Source organism: Carassius carassius, chromosome 49, assembly GCF_963082965.1.
Source record: "Carassius carassius chromosome 49, fCarCar2.1, whole genome shotgun sequence".
Taxonomy (NCBI): domain Eukaryota; kingdom Metazoa; phylum Chordata; class Actinopteri; order Cypriniformes; family Cyprinidae; genus Carassius; species Carassius carassius.
Window position 1 is genome coordinate 8,763,823 of NC_081803.1, and position 19,779 is coordinate 8,783,601.

Consider the following 19,779-nt stretch of genomic DNA (forward strand, 5'->3'; position numbering starts at 1 on the left):
GCTGGTTTCCACTATGAGGCAGTACTATCACACTTCTGCGTCAGCTCCTCGGAGAGATTACAGTAAGTGACATTAGAAAAGATTTGCTTGATATTCAGTCTCAGCGTTTGTAACAAGTTCCAGATTCATCTCAAGTCCTAAACCTAATTCCAACATTTGATTCCACAAGGAACCCAGCGTCACCTTTTTGTACGTTACTGTTGACAATTTTTAGATTAGACGCGGCATTAGGTTTAAGAACACGAACCTTGTCCTGATGTGCCTCGAATAAAGTTGAGGCGCTATTCTTGGACGTCGACTCGAGCATTTAAAGTTAGATTCAACAGCATTGAAAAATACTTCAGAGAGGAGCTTTTCTCAAGACTTATTTCAAACTATCCTTCCCAACAGTCACCAACACGCGCGTTCACCATGTCCTCTTAATTTAATCATTAGAAAATAACTTTATGATTTCATATTTAAATTAGTACATTAAAATGTACTATAATTTTATACATTTGAATCTAGACTGTATTTAATATTTGTGTTTCTGTGTTGATCAATTAAATTATGGAGTTATACCTTCCGCATAACTTATAAACGACTACTAAATCTTTAGAATTGGAAAAACAGGGCTCGCCTATTTCGGTTAGGCTTATTTTCTCAGACCAAGTTGCTTGTTTCTCCTGAGATCTGGCAACAATGCTGCCGGCGCGCGAGTCAAAGCGCGAGACTTCGCTGAGAATCGGACAGAGCGAGCGGCACGCGTCATATATCCATGGACTACTGGAATATCTCGTTTCTTGTGTCCAACGTTTCTGCGTTTAATGCTGCATACTTTTACCTATTACTGCCACTTACCGCCTTTCAATGCCCTAAACGGGTTTAGTTTCTTGTCGGACTGTAATTCATTGGGTAAGTAAGTGCTGGTGGACACCCTCGCTGTTGATTTAAGGACTGGGACATCGTATCTACGTCAATATTTTGGATATTAGATGAGCGAAAAGTTATGGACCTATCATTTTGGACAGTAATATTGTCAGAGGCGTGTTCTCCACCTGCGTGAAAGAAAGTACGACACAGCCTAAACACTTTTGTCCGCGGAAAGACAGATTTTTTGTACCGGGTGGATATTCGTTTTTGTAACGGGAGTAAAAATACAACTCCAAATGCTTGAATGAAATGCTCATGCTGCGGTTGATGGAGGAACATTTCTAAGAAATTCCCCGCAGTGGACCTGGCGCCCCGTTTCAGTATGCGTGCACTTCAAAACATTTAACTTCACCCCCATGCATACTAGTAATATTGTTTGAAAATCACCCCAAATCAAATTCATACATTGACCACATGGCTTTGCCTTCTCAAATTTGACCAAAATTGGGACTTACAGTTGAGGTCATTGACTCCTTTGAATGTAACAAAGGAGGTTGATGTTTCTGAATCTGCTTTCTTTTACAAACATTCAGAGATTTGTTCTCTGAGTCTTTCAGATGTGGATGTTGCGGTCACACCATCTCCTCAAGTACAGAGGGATCTAGTGAAGTTCAGCCCTCCACCAGTCTTTTGTCTCTGTTAGGTCCCATTCATTTGTCTTGTAGGAGGAACATGGGAGTCCAGACAAGGGGAGCCTGGGTGGCTATGGCGTTCTCGGACTGGGTCAGTGGATTTGGATTTCTCCTTATCTTCCTGATGGAAAGTTTAGCAGTGGATGCGACGAACATGGAGCCAGTCTACTGGAACACTTTGAACAGAAGGTACGTTGGTGGTTGATATAAAACTCATGCACCCAGATACAAGTTTTCAAGTTCAGTCTTCTAGACTCTGGCTTTAAAAGTAAAATGCCTCCAATTATAGATCTCTATTTACAATAAATTGTAATATTTGTCAATTTCCTTGAATTAAACTAGAATGTTGCACCATAGAAAGAGGATTCTGATTAAACTTTAATTTAACATTAAAGGATACTTTTAAGTCAAGTTCATTTGTAAACCAATTACGGGGTCCCGGAAAACCTAAAAATATTATTCAAAAGTGTGGTTTCTATAGTCAATATAAATTTTGTACACTGAGAGAAAAAACAAAAATTGGTGTAGAAACAATTTTCTCTCAGAAATTGTTAGTAAGCTTCACAATTAATTACAGAGAATCTGCAGTTAGCACAAATTAAGCATGAAATTTTGAAGTAAAAAGACTGAAATCATATTATTTTGTAAAACTGCACTCTCTCAGATTTTTTTTGTTGTTGTTTTGGTGTCATTGTGCCTTATGTTCTGAATTTTTTCTTTGTCTAGATGTTTTTGCAAATGTAATTTCTGTAAAATTATTTTTACAAATCATTATATTGGCTAGCCATTATCCAGCTTTGAAAAGTAATTGAAAAATCATGGAAATAGGTCAGAAAGTGTGGGAACCATGTACATATAAACCTAACCTCATTTGGGACAGGGGTGACTTTGGCCTGGGACACAGTCTAGTTAACGGTTTGGACAGACACACTCAACTGAAAGAGACAGGGGGGCATTTTCCGGCTGGCTGCCTCCTGATTATGGGTCGCATGCATGTCCTCCCTAGATAAGGCATTCATTCTTCACCCACAGTGACACAATCTGCAAACCTACGCAAAGGTCCTTTGATTTTTGTCTGTGCTGAGGATGCTTTCTGGACAGGAGGAAAGGAGAAGTCATGTTAAGACTTGGGTGAGAGACCGCATCAAGAATTCTTTCAACCCTGGGAAGGAGAAGAATGAATAAGTGGAAGAAAAAATACTGGTTAGGAAACTAGGCAATTGGTTTGTTAAATAAAAAATAAAATAAGAAACTGCCTCTTAGAACTTCAGAGCTTCACACTGACAGACGGATGGTAGAGAAATATAATTAGGGAAGACAAATAGATCTGAGGCGGAAAAGATAAACATGGTTGGCTAAAAGAGAGAAGAACATAAAGATTAAACGGATGCTGAGCCAGAGTTTCAACTTATGAAGTAGAGAGAAGGAATTGCAGGGTTTGTGCAGATAAAGTCATATATAAAAAGCGATAAAGTCATTCATCTATGTGAAATAAATGTTCCTCTGATATCTGAAAAGGTCAGTGTGTTTACTCCCATCCCGACAGCCACATCCCTCTCAGGTCATCTCGCTCTCCTTTCACTCTCTCCTTCTCTCTTACTCTCTCTAGCACACACACATTTGACACCTTTGCCCACAAGACAATTGAACATTTCATCACACATACAGAGACGCCAGAAAATTAATTAATAATACATAAAAATCATCAAAAATCTATGCAGCGTGTCAATGTGTCATTTGCTTCCATAATCTGACATATTGATTGCGTGAAACTGAAAGTTCAATAAGAGTAAAATGATAGTCTGGGACATTATGTTTTCCATCAGGAATTGACTGGATCGTGACTTAAAAAATGGAGAACATTAGCAAATGCATGTTTGTTGAAACAAGACTTTTAAACAGGGGTACAGGAACCCCCAGATGGCTGCACTGGGGTGCTATAGGGTTTTTTTTTTTTTTTTTTTTTTTTTTAGGGCTGTTTAAGTTAATGTGTTGACTTTTATATTAATTAAATACATTAATCATACAAAAATAAAAAATCTGAAATTCAAAATGCTTGTCTCCAGGTTTATACATTTAACATTACTTGGCTAATTAAAAAAAAAAGATACATTAAGCGTAATACTATAAGAAAATATTTTAAAGATAATATATTTATAATTTGCTTTGGCTTTTATTACAGTACAGTACAGTAATTACAGTTTTTCTCAAACCGTATAACTGGGTCTTTGTACATAAAAATAGAAAGCTACTTTTATATTTTAAGAGGGGAGTATCATCATATTTTGGGGTCTTTGTGATTAAAAATGATAAAACTCTGGCCTAAGTGATACCAGCAGAAAAAGAAGAAAAGCAACTTACCACTTCTATTAAAGATTACAAAGACAGGTTTTTTTTTATAAAGTGCACTGATGCATAATTTACACTAGAACCAGAAACATTTTTTAAAATGTAAATAGGTACAGTTTTGATTTCATGTTGTTGACTTTAACCTGACAACTCTTAAAGGTCTTGTTAAATCATGTAGTACCCTGATGTCTAGAGAAAACCATTAGTATCTCCATAGTACCTGTGCCGATAGAAAAAATGACGTTGAAACGGGTCAGACAGGTTATGGGATGGAGGGATGCGTGGGAGGAGAAGAGTGGATTTCAGCCCCTCAATGAGCGTGATCAATGTTGAGCACAGACTGTCTCTATGCATTGCTCCGGGGGAAGTTGTTGTACAACTCTGCCTCAAATGAACACTAAAAATTGAATCCTTCATGGCTCCCTCAATATTTAATGAATCAGATGCTAATTGGAGACAGATAAAAGCTTTCTTAACTGGGTTAAGCGTTTCGAATTCAAACATTTAAAGGGCAGGAAAAGATACTTTGGAAAACTAACAGGAAGAGCACAGAGCCTACATCAGATCTTCAGACTTTTGACTGTTCTACTGTAGTTGCAGTAGGTTTTTTCTAGCGAATCTGTGATTGATTGGTTCTCCTTTGCTGAAAGATCTTGTATAGAGCCTTTCTAGGGACCAAGAGCTGGGTGAGATTAAACATTGTTAGTGAAAAGAATGGATTTAGAATTTGTAAACGTGTTTCACGGTGCAAGTCCCTCCCACATTTCCTAGCCATTTGTGTGTGAGAGACAGTTTTTTTATTTTCTTCTTTTTTGAAGAGATATGACCTCATGGAAAATGTTACATTGTTAAAAGAGAGATGGTGATTGTGGCATTAAATTGACTGAAAATGGAATTGTACCACTTGACCTCAGTTTCCAGGGGTGTGAGAGTGGGAGGATAGTCCTCTACACAACACCCCTCCATCAGTTCATCAAATGGACTGCTCCATCATCAGACAGGCAATAAAGCCATCTGTGAAGGGATTACTACCTCTATACACACTTTCTCTTTCCAGGGTTAATGTCTTTCTCCCTTTCGGTTACATTCCCTTCACCTATTTATCTAATTCTTTTTCTCTCATCATCCATTACAGTACCTCATTCTTTTTTGTCCCTTTTCTCTCTCTCTCTCTCTCTCTCTCTCTCTCTCTCTCTCTCTCTCTCTTTCCCAGAGGATAATTGCTCAGAGGTTTGGTCTTTCATAGCTCATAGTATCAACTTTATCTCAGAGATTTCTTTCGATGTCTTTTTTTTTTTTGGAAATACAAATTAGATAATTATTGACGTACAGTAAGGAGATCAGTCAGATACTTTGAAATGTCTCAGTTCTGAAACTTCCAAACTTGTGTGTAGGCAAATCTGACAGTGTGGTCTCATTAATAATCATAGGTATTTGCAGGTAGTGCAGTTCTAGCAAATTTTCATAGACCCTGACATATATATTATTAACATATTGACAGCATGTAAACCCAAAGCATTTTACATTTAAATAGCTTTAGAGACATGCAAATGTTTATGAAATCTTTAGATTGATCAAATATAGAATTTCGTTGAATTTAAAGATTGATTTTCGAATGGTTAAATATGGGCAATCTCATTTCATTTGTTTTATGTAATACTTTGTTTGACATTTATAATGGTTTCACACTGTTCTTCGTATCAAAGGATACCATCACTTTACCCAAACTTAAACTTTAAAATGGTAAAATAAATGTAAATTTTCATCACTGAATAATTTAAATTTAATTTAGTTTGTCAAGGGAAAAATGTCTAATAGTGAAAATTTATCTTTAATAATGGTAAAATGTAACTATACAAATATATTGATTAAATAAATCTAATTTAATGTGTTTATAAAAATTTTACATTTCTAAATGTATGCATATGCAAATGTTCTATTTTTAGTGCATATCAAAACATAAATCTGTAAATGTTATGTATAAATCCTTACTATTATGTTGATATGTGATCAGACTGAATCACATATTCAGATGTTTTGTGAAACACTGTAGACACATGACATTACTTAGATCATTTTTTTTAGGAGAAACATTTGAAACAAAAGAAATTTAAGCAGAATTCTGATTTTTTTTTTAATTTAATTTCAGTTTTCATATCTCTTTTGAAATAAATTTTTTTATTTCTTTCCTATGGTTCTTGTGTTCCCATAAAGGCATTCAATTTATACCAGCAACCCCTTGAAACATAGTTTGTTTCTGAGGGAACAATGTAGGTAATTGGCAGGCCTTATAAGTGAATCATGAACAATAGATTGTCAAGAAACACAATGAAGGAAAGTAAACAGACAGCGATGAGAACATGCATTTGTTATTATAAACTAGATGAATCGGTTATCCTGTTTTTAACTCGCTGATGTCTCATTCGGATGCAGTCTGTGGACTTCCTTCATAGAATTCTATGGAATGGATATGAATGCCGTAAAATGTGTCAAACGGTGGACCCACACACATCCAGTCTGCCGCTGCAAAGATGTGTGTATACTAAACAGACCCCCTAATATTTTATCCACAAACATTAAAAATAATCAGAATTGGTTCATTCCCCCATGGCTCGGAACAAACATGAAAACAGAGAGTTGAGAAAAAGCGAGAGAACACGTGAAAAGTGAATTGGGAGTTATCCTTTCTCCCTGTGCCCTCCCCTCTCTCTCTCTTCCAAACAAAGGGAAAGTTATTTTTAGTGACGTTCATTTTAATCATCTGAGTGTTTGGAGCTTGATGAGTCTTTGATGTTGGGCTGAGGAGTCAGCGGCCTCTGGCCCCATCAGCTCCCTGGAGCTACTCGATCTGACCACAACAGAAGACCACCTAGTAGACACGTTTTGTGTAGAAGTACACAATATGTTTCTGGCCAAGACATTATTTGCCAATAAATTGGGAAAATTACAGAATTATTTTCAGTATTGCACCATTTTGCTGTAATGTACCCATAAGGCCTAGCAAGTCTCAAGCATTAGAGAAAAGTTTTGTTTTCGACCACAAGGACCAATTCTTTATCAACACATTTATCATGTGCATATGAGGGGTTTCATGTACATTACTGTTCAAAAGTTTGGAATTAGTAGGGTTTTTTTTTTTTCTGACATGTTGATGTTATGACTTTCATGGACTTTCATATATATTTGTCATGTGAAAAAGTTAGGACACCCTATTGAATTCCATGGTTTTCTGTATCAGATTCAGGACATAATAAAATATTTTCCAGTCCTTGGCAGGTCTTAAATTTAGGGAAATAAAACCTCAGATGAACAACAACATATGACATATCACACCATGTCATTATTTATTTAACAAAAAATAAAATCAAGATGGAAAAGCCATATGTTGACAAAGTTAGGACACCCTATGATTAATTTGCCTGTAGATCCACTTTTAGCAGAAATAACTCAAAGTATTCATTTTCTGTATGACTTTATCTGTCTCTCACATCATTCTGGAGGAACTTTGACTTGCTCTTCTTTACAACATTGCTCAGGTTTATTGAAGTTTTGGGCATTTGTTTATGCACAGCACCACTTTCAGTCAGGAAGAGCTCTGGATTTTGACTGGACTGCTGCAACCCCTTGATTCTTTTTTTGCCAGCCGCTCTATTGTAGATTTGCTGGTGTGCTTGGGATCATTGTCCTGTTACATGACCCAATTTCATGACCCAACTTTAATTGTTGGATGGATGGCCTCTCATTTGACTCTAGACTTTGGTATACAGAGGACGTCATGATCAATTCAGTGACTGTGAGGTGCTACAAGACAATAGCCAAATCATCAGCCCTCCACCAGCAACTTTTTCATATATATATATATATATATGAGTACATATTAAATTGATTGAAGGCGACAGTATAGACTTTAAAAAAAAATTCTAATATAAGCTTGAACAATCTTGAAAAAAATGTATCACATTTTCCACAAAAATATTAAGATGCACAAATTGCTTCAACATTGATAATGAGAAATGTTATTGAGCACCAAAAAATTTCTGACCCCAACCTTTTGAACAGTAATATACAGTGTACTATCAATTGTAGTGACATTTCCATCAGTGTGATGCATAACTATCTAACCTGTAGTTGTTGTTTTTTGTATGGTTTTTTTTTTCAGATTACTGTCATTGTGATCATATTTTATATATTTATATTTATATATTATCACCCCCAGAATTTCCCTAATTTTAGGCTTTTGTGTTTGCAAATATGTGAGTCACTGTGCACTTGTGGCATGTGTTTCTCAGCCGTGTGTTAAGTGGGTCTCAGTCCGTCAGAGTTCAGGAATGTGTAAGTTATCTCCAGCCCTTAGCTAATTAAATAGCACTGATAAGAACATGAAACAACACTCTCTGAGCCCTTAAGATAATCTGGGTGCACTCAGCAGGTCTTGATGACCATGAACGCTACAGACACACACACACACACATTTAAATGACAACATACTTTTTATTATTTTTAATCAAAGCTCAATATTAGTCACTGCAGTCTAAATCCACATGGAATCAGATGTCCACATGGTCACTCCTATCATTCATAAGATTATACAAAATTGCCACCAGTTGCGTAATCTTTAATTAATCTTTTAACTCGTTTATGCTTCATCAACCAATAAGAGTGTAACACTCTTAGTTCTGCTAGCATTAACATGTTTAAATGCATTTACATTTGCACAATTTTCCCTCAAAATCAGCGCAGTACACATCTTCATTCTAGACTTGGTACATACTAATCCAAACCTTTAAAAAAAGATTTTTTTATTTTTAATGTAATTAAAATAGCTTACTTTATTATTTACTGCATTATTTATAAGTTTTACTTTTAAGGACATTCAGGGTTTGTAACTTTAGGGGTTTCACACACACACACACACACACACACAGGTTCTTAGAAAACCAGGGGACAGGAAATATCCCTAGTTTTGTGCAATTACTAATTATAATAATTAGTTATTATAATAAAAAGTGTAATTATATAAACTCTAAAAAGAGGTCATTTTCCACATTGCTGCAGTGAGGTGAAAGGTAATTGGTGGTTTAAGTTTGTTTGAGTTTCAACCTCCATCAGCCTTTTATTGCTTTAGTGTGGCATGAGGAAACTTAAATACCCAAGATTCTGCAGTGGTGAATAATAATAATGAATATGAACCTTGTGAATTCAGATCCTGTTCTGTGACATTTACATTTAAAGTGCTTAATCACTGATTTGTGGGGGTTTAGGTAGCAGAGCTATATTTCCCATGTTAGAATGCTTTTTCTGCTTGTCTTAATTTTCCATGTAAATGAAGATAAACGTCGGCATTTTCATGCATATTATATACATTAAAAGATTCATGGAGCTCTCATATGTAGGCATTTTTCACTTTGATTGTATTTTTACTTAAGTGCAAAACAAGGTTTGATTCGTCTCAAATTTATACCAAAAATCACCTTTTTGCAAAATCTACCAACACCAAACAGAGAGGAAATTTAGCATTGTCATTGTCACTGATAACCACTGCAAAGAACACAAAATATTTGCGCTTTCTCTTGAACCACTAACAGACAAAGACTGTCAGTTCTTTCCGCAAGCAAAGCTGGGCTTTTTTTCCTGTGGAGGGAAGATAAATGCATTCAGCCCGTCAACTGGTTATCACATCAGAGAAAATTTGACATGTTCAAAAGCCTTTGAAAAATCAGTGTAGTGTAGTCAGAAACAGATGCAGCATGTTACGTTTGCTTCTATCTGTAAATGGTATTATTCTGAGATTTGATTCTTGTCCTTTGTTATTCTGGGGTGGTCTTAATGGTCGCCGTGCTTCGTACCATATGTCTCAGCAGGGGTCTGAAAGCTCTTTGATAGAAATGTCTTCCGTTTGGAATGAAGCAAAACAGTTGGGATCTACAGGGTGGCAGGATTTGAGGTTAACTTATCCATTTGCTTGAGCTTCAAGAAAACACAAGATGAAATGCGCCATTGTCCTCTGTTGTGAAATTAAAGGGGCCATTACACTTTGACTACATATAGTGCACCAAAAACAGTCATAGTTTAGTATTTTATGACCATTTTCTACACTCTCTCTGATTCTTTTAACACTGACAGCAGTTTTCAGCAGCCAGAAATTATTCATTTACAATGAGACTCTGAGATTTGAGGGATCATGGTTTTTTAATAAAAGTAAAAAGTACTTACATTTAGAAAAATGTGTCTAGAGATCCCTGAATTTGAATGCAAGAACCTGTCCCATGTGAACCGCTCCTTCAAGCTTGAATTTTTATGGATATGATTCATATTTTATTAAATCACACTAACTTGTTAAATGGACTGCCGTTGTTTATTTGTACATGCAAGTGGCTATGTGCTCATGGTTGTCAAACTTAATAAAGTGTCAGTTTCAGAATTATAGATTTTTTTTCAGCTTAGAATGTCTTTATAGTTCATTGAACTGAATTTTGAATTTCTTTATTTATTTTTGCAATAGCAAGGATAATTATTTTCCATGTTGTGTCCTACTTAAATATTATAAAATAATACACAAATAAACCATTCTGCAGTATATAATATTTATTAGTGATGCACAACATGTTGTTACCATGACGGTTAGTCAATATATTAGAGATTTTTAATTTATTCATTTTCAGTTGGTAATTTGATGTTATTTTACTTGTACTTTTTCCTTTTTTACGTTTAGATTACTGTTGTCATCATCTAATGTTCACTTAAAATTAATATTTAAAAGCATGAATAATTTAATCATTAGATCCTTTTAGCAGTTTTAAGCAACTCTCAGAATTGAAATGCATTTTCGTTCTGTACGACATAATGTTGTGATGTCTAAATTCACTTGAAGAATTTTTAGATTTCTTCATTTTTAATTGAAACAAAATAGTATAAAACTTTATTATCAACCATTTATCGGATATAGGCATTTTTTTTTTTTTTTTATCATTGCGTACAGAGAATGTACTATAGTCTGCTTTTGGCAAACAACATAATACATTTTATAAAATATTATGCATGAATTTGGAATTATGTTTTTCCTTTTCATTTTGTCATATAGTCTTGCTGGAAACAAACTTTGAACAGCCCAGAGTGAGCTCATGGGAAGATGTAGTGTTGGTGTGAGTGAAGTGGAGGTTTATTGATGAGTGAAAGCGGTAAAAGAGTCTGTGTTCAAAGCTTCCGATGGCCTTAGAAACTCAAGGGCGGCCCAAAGTCACTCCAGCTCTGCAGTACAAGTGTAAAGGAGCCCTGGGATTCAAGCCCGCCGATGAGAAGCATCAGACCAGCACAGAAACCCGCAATGCTTCCGCATGTAATCAGGTTGACCACCTCTAACCTTTATCTAAACAGTGTGGGGTGAGTTCACCCCAATCACAACATGGTTTGACCAGTAAAGAGTGCCAGATTGCCCTCCTGTGTTTTAGATCAGGCACAATGGGGTAAATATATCGGAGACAAAAGAGTTAAAAATACAGATAGTCTGATGAACCCAGTTCATCTTATATGGTTAGAAAGTGTGTATGTGTGGTCATCATAATTCACAGCCTCTGGTAAATAGCTTGGTTCGATGAGCAGCACAATGTAAATAACAAAGGCTTAGTGTGTGTTTTTCACCAAACAGAAATGAGTGAGTTTTAGTTTGATAAATTAAAGCATCTGATTATCAGAATATGATATTTGCTCATTCGGATCCCACATGTTAGTAGCTAATGAAAGTCTAAGATCAGATCACATTGAATTGTTGCATTTTGGTCACGTGTGTTTGTTGCAGTGGACCGCTGACTGAGGCCTAAACTCAGTGTGTTAATGGATATGTGTTGATCCACAGATCAGGTGCTTTGGCTCACATGTTATTTATTTGTTTATTTATTTTTTGTCAGTCAGTTTTGTCAGTGTGGTTAATTGGAGCTTTGCTTGGATTTCTTGGCCTGATGGAAATGTCAAGCACTGTACACTTAGCATGAGGAGAGGGGGGTCTGCAAAATACTTTTATCTGCAGTGGGGTTATTTGTGAGATAAATTTTAGACATCAGAACAAGACGCTGAATAGAGCTTAAATGTCAGTCTGCTAAATGCCAGAATTTTCTTTCCACAAAAGGATGGAGGTATAGGAGATTTTAAGTGCTGTTTCAGCTTTGGCCTTGATCTGACTGAAAATGTGCTATAAAATACTGAATAATTGTTTGTTTTGTTTATGAAAGTGTTCATATATTTGGAAATGCTCTCGTCACATACACACTATTTTTGTTTTTCTGTCAAGGTCTCAGTTTTCCAGTGAAAGACTATTAAATGCAAGTTTTATGTTTACTTATATTATCCCTCAAAGAAACCTTATCTCGTTTTATTAGTTTTTCATCTTATTTTGTATTTTTCAAAGGAACCATTCACCCAAAAATTAACATTGTGTTTCAGATCCATATGATGGGACATTTTTGTGTGGGGAAACTAAAGTATATTATGTGATATTAAAAAATAAATAATGAGGACTGAGGTTGTCAAACTCCACAATAACAAAAATGCCGTTAACATTCTCCATTACTGTCTTTGGTAGGTTGAAAGAAATAGCATCATTCTTTTGAGTTCTTTTCAAATGAATCAGGTTGGTTCAGGTTAACCAACCAGGGGCTGGTTTTTTGTTGAGTTGATCAGCAGGTCATTGGCAAGAACCATATTTGAGATTCATAAGAATTTGTTAAGAATTGCACTTAGTGTAGGAACATTCTTACAAATTTAACTTCTTTTAAGAAGATTTTCCTGAATCCAGCCCCTGGTCTGAATGAATAATACAGGAATGAAAATGATCGAGTTGTCAAGTTCAACTTTATTGACTCAGTGATCCGGACACAGCAGTTAACATCTTGCTGAAGGGGTGAATAATGACTTTAAAATTTAATTCAGTTTCTCACATAAAGCAGTTGTATGACCTCAAAAGACTTTGAATTGAGCGCACAGGTTGTATGGATTAGTTGTAAGATACTTTTATGTGTCCTTTTTTTTTTAAACTTGATAGTCTCCATTCATCATAATTCAAGTCAAGTCAAGTAGGCTATTATTGGCATTTTTAACCATATTCAGTACAGTATGCAGTGAAACGAAGCAACATTCCTCCAGCACCACGGTGCAATGCAGAACAACATAAATGGAAAAAATCAATATATACTGTATAACACAAGATGGACAACAATATCAATTAACATCAAACAACAAATCAGTGCAGAGAAACAAAGCACTAAAACCCTACATAAAAGTGCCTGTGTTTGAGCATAGAAAAATTCCATAGCAAAGAGCGACCAGTGCAATTAAAAAAAAAAAAATCTTGCTTTGTTTTACACAGAGGAAAGTCATACAGGTTTACCGTTGACTTGTCTCCCACAGTCTAAGCAATTTCAAGTTTTATTATTGTTGGCAAAACGTGATCCCCACATATGATCATTTTCATCACATTGGAAAGCGAAACCGCACATATGCCCTCTCACACACACTCTTGAACCAAAGGGCATGGATGTTTACATTTTGAGTAAAATAATGTATGAACAAAAAGGGCAGTGTCAGCATCAAACAGGTCTTGCGTTTTTATATGCACGGACACACAAGCAAATATCAAACTGTCAATCTCAGTTTCCACAGAAATGATCATTACTCGTTTGTCTGTCACTCACTCTTCATATCTCTCTTCCTCTAATTCTGCAGGTTTGGAGATGAGAGGGGCTACATACTCTACCCTCAAATAGGGGATCGTTTGGACCTTGTATGTCCTGCCACGAGTCCATCTGGGCCAAACTCTCCCCCTGAGTACGAGTATTATAAACTCTACCTGGTGTCCTCACGAGAGCAGGCCGACAGGTGTGAGGTGATGGGCGCCCCAAACCTGTTGCTCACCTGCGACAAACCCAACAGCGATATGAGGTTTACCATCAAGTTCCAGGAGTATTCGCCCAACCTGTGGGGTCATGAATTCAAGAACTTACGAGACTATTACATCATAGGTAAGTGTGTGTTAACCAGTACTGCAATGCCAAAAAACTAAGAGTATAGGACCACAGCATTTATTTGGTGAATCAATTTCCTGTTTTGGGTCCCTCAAGCTATGCTAAAGTTAGCGACGCATATTATTTCTTGGTGCTCAAGTTGATAACGCAGGTTCAAGCCCAGTCATGTTTCATAATCTTAATTTTCACTTTCTTGTGATTTTTTTTTTTTTTTTGATTTTTTTCTTTGTGATTTTTTTTTAAACTGTTTTTTAATCATCAGCCCCCACAAGTTTAATCCGTCCCACATATAGGGTTATCTTCTGACCTCCTTAAATGTTAGGAATAATTTATCCACTCATCCTACCCACAAATCAATTTTTCATAAAAAAAAAAAAAGATATTATGAGCATGTAATAAGAATTTGTTCCCACAGCCTTATTTGTTTCTTTCGTTTTAGTAAAATCATGGTCATGTTGTACTAATTTGTTCCCTCATTTTAGTTCAGTCGTTACCATGATTAACACAATTAAAACGGGGTGACTACTTGCTACAAAGTACTCACAAGTTAACATAAACAAAGGAAATGAATTGTAAAACGTAGCCACAATATCACTAAAATGAGGAAACAGATGAATAAAAAGTGACCACGAAAGAATAAGTCATGGGAACAAATGGTCAACCGATGATGCCATCTCCACTACCCTCCACTCAGCACTCACATCTGGACAAAAAGGACTCATAGACTTCAGTTCAGCATTCAACACAATCATCCCTCAACAGCTCATTTAAAAACTGATTCAGCTGGGGCTCAACACTTCGCTGTGCAACTGGCTGTTGGACTTTCTGACTGGAAGACCTCAGGCAGTACAGGTCGGCAGCAACACATCCAGCACAATCACACTGAACACTGGGGCCCCCCAAGGATGTGTGCTTAGCCCCCTACTCTTCACTCTGCTGACCCATGACTGCACACCATCACACAACTCCAAACTCTTTATTAAGTTTGCAGATGACACGACTATGGTGGGTCTCATTAGCAACAAAGATGAGACAAACTACAGGTGTGAGGTGAGCCGCCAGGCCAAGTGGTGCAGTGACCACAATCTCTTTCTGAACGTGGAGAAGACAAAGGAGATTGTTGTAAACTTCAGGAGAGCACACACTCAGCACGTTCCTCTGAACATCAACGGTGCGACTGTGGAGAGAGTGAGCAGCACCAAGTTCCTGGGTGTGCACATCACAGAGGACCTCTCCTGGACTGAAAACACAGCAACACTGGCCAAGAAATCAAATCAGCGTCTCTACTTCCTCCGCAAACTGAGGAGAGCCAGAACCCCGGCCCCCATCATGTACACCTTCTACAGAGGCACCATCGAGAGCATCCTGACGAGCTGCATCACTGTGTGGTATGGCACCTGCAACGCGTCCTGCCGAAAGACACTGCAACGCATAGTGAGAGCAGCTGAGAAGATCATTAGTGTCTCTCTCCCCTCCCTCCAGGACATTTATGGAACACGTTTCACCCGCAAAGCACTCTGCATCACAGGTGATCCCACACATCAGACAGCTTCTTCAGCCTGCTACCATCAGGGAGGAGACTGCTGTCAGGAAGCTGAACTCCCTCCCGAACTTGCCCCCCTTCCCCTCTTCTGCCCCAGGCACCACTGAACTATGACCCCTCCCCCCCCCCACTAATTATATGATGGCATGCACTAGTCACTTTGTGCAGCATTGGTCTGCTCACTACCTCATTCAGCATGGAACTGACGTCATTCCACTACCTCATCAGTCAGTTAAATAAAATAACTGTTCTTGAGCCCTTTGTCACTTGTCACTTTAATCAGACTTAATAAGATATTTTGTATTAAATATTATAAGATATTTGTACTAAAAACCTTTTATCTGCACTGTTGTTCACTTCATTGATTTGCACTATATCTGTCATTTGCCTTGCGGTGCTTTATTTAACTTTATTTTTAATTTTATTATATGCCTTTTTTTTTGCATTCCCTTATTGTATAGTTGTACCTACATTTTATATTTGATCTAGATTTTTTAGGCTTTAATGTTATCTGTATGCACCGGGGTCTGAGAGTAACGCAATTTCGATTCTCTGTATGTATGTACTGTACATGTGGAAATTGACAATAAAGCAGACTTGAACTTGAACTTGAAATGTCTTTCTAGCACAAGCCATAATTTAATATGTATTAGAGAGACCCCTGAATCATAATATTAAATATTAAAAATAGAGTTTAAGGCCTACAAATTAAGATTTCAAATAAAGTGATAATTTTAGCTTTGAGTGGACAAACATTTTTAGGGAATATTTGCTAATTAGCCAAATTGCAATAGTACCACGTGTCAGCTGCAGGGTTTCTGTCCTGTCAAATTTACCTCATAGTTGCTCCAACCTATAGATGAATCCATCGATAAAACCCAGAATATGTGTGTGTGTTAATGTTGGTTCCCTAGGGAAATCACTTTTAATTAACCTAAGCTGGCAGTTGTTAATTTCTAAAATATGCCTGTAATGAGAAAGAGAAAGACAGAGCGTTGGGTGCTGTGCGGTTTTGCACACACTTGTGATTATGTGGATCTTAATTGGCTGTAATGGGCCTGTGAGACTCAAGGGCATTTAAGAGCAGCAAGACACAACATCCCGACCAATGGCAAACACACACACACACACATACACACTGTGCGTTTCCCTTCCCAAATATCCACGTATGGTGTCTGCGCTGTTACTGATGTACAACTGTTTATGTGTTTTACCATAGGATAAAAGCACAGCTTATTATTGTAGGTTTTTGTGGTTTCGTCCTGTTGTGTGAGGCTGCGAGTGATGCTTTTAGCTGGTGCTTGTTTCCCCTGTGATCTGCACCGTTTGAAGCTGAGATCTTCTCCCTGCTGAGTGCGTATCAGAGTGTATCAAATGCTCCGAGCTCTTTTGTCAAAACTTTGATCACTGGGCGCTAACTGAGTTCCCAGGGGAGCACTTTACTCTAAAAAGCATTCAACAAACCCGCTGCATTAGAATCCCTCTCCAAAACCTCCTCTTTACCATCACGTTTTCAAAGAACAATCTCACTTAGTCAATAATTCACAATAGTGGTGTGAGCGCTTGTTTCATTGCAATCGCTGAGTTAAAGTAAAAGTGTAAAACCATGAACTTACACATGTATGGCTTTGTTTGTCCGTCCTAGAACGACTCATTGATATTTCGACTTTGGAGCATCAGAGTGTGCATGTGTGAGTGTGTGTTTGTCACACTGGATTAGACTTGTGGTAAGGGGCTGTTAATTATTGAAAAGGTCTTGTTGGTTTATTTATCAAGGTTAAACTGAAATATTAGAGATGAACCTTACTCCCACCGTAACCTGTGTGTGTGCCCTATACTTTGATACTGCAAATGAGTAGCACAATGCAGCAAAATGAGAATGCTTCTGTTATAATCATTAAAAGTACATATTCTGCAAGTAAGCAGCATCATTTAGATTTAGATTTAGGATATATACATTTATACATAGATTTAAGATTCAGATTCAAAATTTTATTTATATTTAAGATTTAGAGTATTTTAGATTTGTACTCCCATTTAAGGTTTAGATTGCATTTAGCTTTAACACATGATTTTGATTTAAGATTCAAGTTTACAATTTGAATTCAGATTTTTAAATGTAAGATTCAGACTGCATTAGGTTTAACACACAATTTTTAGTAAAAAATTTTACATTTAGATTTATGACTTTAAGACATTTAGTTTTAATGCTTAAGATTCAAATAAATTAAATTTAGATTTAATCAAGATTTTGATTTAAGATTCAGATTTAAAATGTGAATGCATTAGATACATTATTTTTTTTTGTCTTTTTATTTAGATTTGTACTTGCATTCAAGATGTAAATTTAATTTTCTGCTTAGCAATATCTAATTTTTTTTCACCACTTGGATGCATTTTAATATTTAAATATTTTATGATATTTAAGGATAAAATTACAGTAATGATTTTAATATAATTTTTTTTTTTTTAAATGTTCACTGTTTAAAACATACAAACAGACAATTGGGAAAAAAAGTTTTTTATTGCTAAAATGTTTCAGTTTTTGTTGTTAACACTGGGAAACCCATTTTGCAATACACATTTATCACCCCATACTTACTTGCGATGTAGAAATGTGAACGAATTTCCCAGCTCGTCCACAAACTTCAACGCATGCTGTTACATTTACGTATTTTTAGCGCCAAAATTTAGCATAGCTTGCTGCACAGTTTGAAGCCTTGTCAAAATTAAAATCATACTATTTAATTTCACACAAATGCTGCTGCTCTCCGAGTTTTTAAGTTCAGTGTTTGTGTGCATGTTTGTGTGTGTCTGCCATGCTGAGCCAGGGTGTTTGCTGTCTGATGGCTATGAGTAGTGACAGGTCCCTCCCAAACTAGGTCAGCAATCAGAGCCCTGTGCCACACTACGGTCGGGATGTTGAACGTGTGTGTGTGTGTCACAGCATAGGGTCTGTGTTTACCCCTGTGAATATGTCCGTTTGAATTTCCAGCTCTATTTCAATTTCTGCATGTGTCAGTTTGTTCTGTACAGTGTGTGTGTGTGTGTGTGTGTGTGTGTGTGTGTGCGTGCTTATATTCTCCTGATAAAGATCATGCTGTAGGTCTCAGGTTAATGGGATATAGATGGTTTAACACAGTGATTCATTAACCTTCTGGCATCTGCAGCTGCAGTTAAAGTCATTAAGTACACAAAATCACACCTAAATATAAAAACACAAACAAACCCACACCTGGTCTTGTGTAAATGTAGAACTATTCAAAGTGAGTCTTACAAACATATGATCTTCATAAAACCCTTGAAATAAAAACCTGTGGTCAGTGTGTTTACTTCGTCACATGAAGATTTAATTTGATTGTACGTTACTAAACTTTCCACGCAGCTAACTATAATGCTCACCGTGACATCAGACATAGCACACATGCATGTGCGCGCACACACACACAGCAGCAGGGGTGAATAAAGGCTCTTTTGATGGATGGACATGTGAGCAGAGGGAGGGAGATTACGGTGTGAGGGATTGTGGGAATTCTCCTCACCAGCTGTTCACTAGAGACAGGGAGAGAGAAGATGAAGGGATTGAGGAATGGATGGCGAGAATGGAGTGAGGGAGAGAGAATGGAGAAATCAGATGGTTATGTAGGTGAGGGCTCGGAGGAGTAGAAATGGAAATAATATTGAATATAAACACACACACACACACTGGCTACACTCACACAGCAGCACAATACAGTTGTTAGCTTTGTTTTAAAGTTACTGTTCAGAAGTTTGGGGTTGGTAAGATTTTTGTTTTTGCTTCAATTTTTTTTTTCTTTATTTGAATACATTTTAGATTGTAATTTATTCCTGGGCCACAAAGCTGGGCCAGTCTTCAGTGCCACACAATCCTTCAGAAATCTGTTTTGCTTTTCAAGAAACATTACTTATTATTATCAATGTTGTAATTCTGCTTAATATTTTTGTGGAAACCATTAAACTTCTTTTCCAGGATTCTCTTAAAAAAAAGTTCAAAAGAACAGCATTTATTTATTTTAAATATAAATCTTTTGTAATATTGTAAATGTCTTTACTGTCACTAATGCGCAGAGGTGGAAAGAGTACAAAAATATTCTACTCAAGTAAAAGTACCATTACATTAATGAAATTTTACTTAAGTACAAGTAAAAGTACCAGTCTAAAAATCAACTCAAGTAAAAGTAAAAAGTAACTCATTTAAAATTTACTCAGAGTAAAAATTACTTAGTTACATTTTAACAGTGGGAGGGAGTCAAAAATGGGACAGGCCAAGGGTGTCAAACTCAGTTCCTGGAGGGCCACAGTCCTGCAC

The 19,779-nt window shown here is 36.6% G+C and overlaps 1 protein-coding gene across 3 annotated transcripts in view; it reads left to right on the forward strand.

The window, feature by feature from the left end:
- Positions 1 to 728: 728 nt before the first annotated feature.
- LOC132132474 (ephrin-B2-like) overlaps positions 729 to 19,779 on the forward strand; it is a 34,697-nt gene continuing 15,646 nt past the window's right edge. Inside the window, exons 1-3 of one of the 3 annotated variants that reach the window (XM_059544860.1) lie at positions 729 to 894; positions 1,556 to 1,733; positions 13,608 to 13,903. In XM_059544860.1, the coding sequence (XP_059400843.1) occupies positions 807 to 894; positions 1,556 to 1,733; positions 13,608 to 13,903 (562 nt within the window). In that variant the 5' untranslated portion in view covers positions 729 to 806. Of the gene's footprint in view, positions 1,233 to 1,555; positions 1,734 to 13,607; positions 13,904 to 19,779 lie in introns of all 3 variants that reach the window. The other 2 variants (XM_059544861.1, XM_059544862.1) reach the window with 2 other exon arrangements.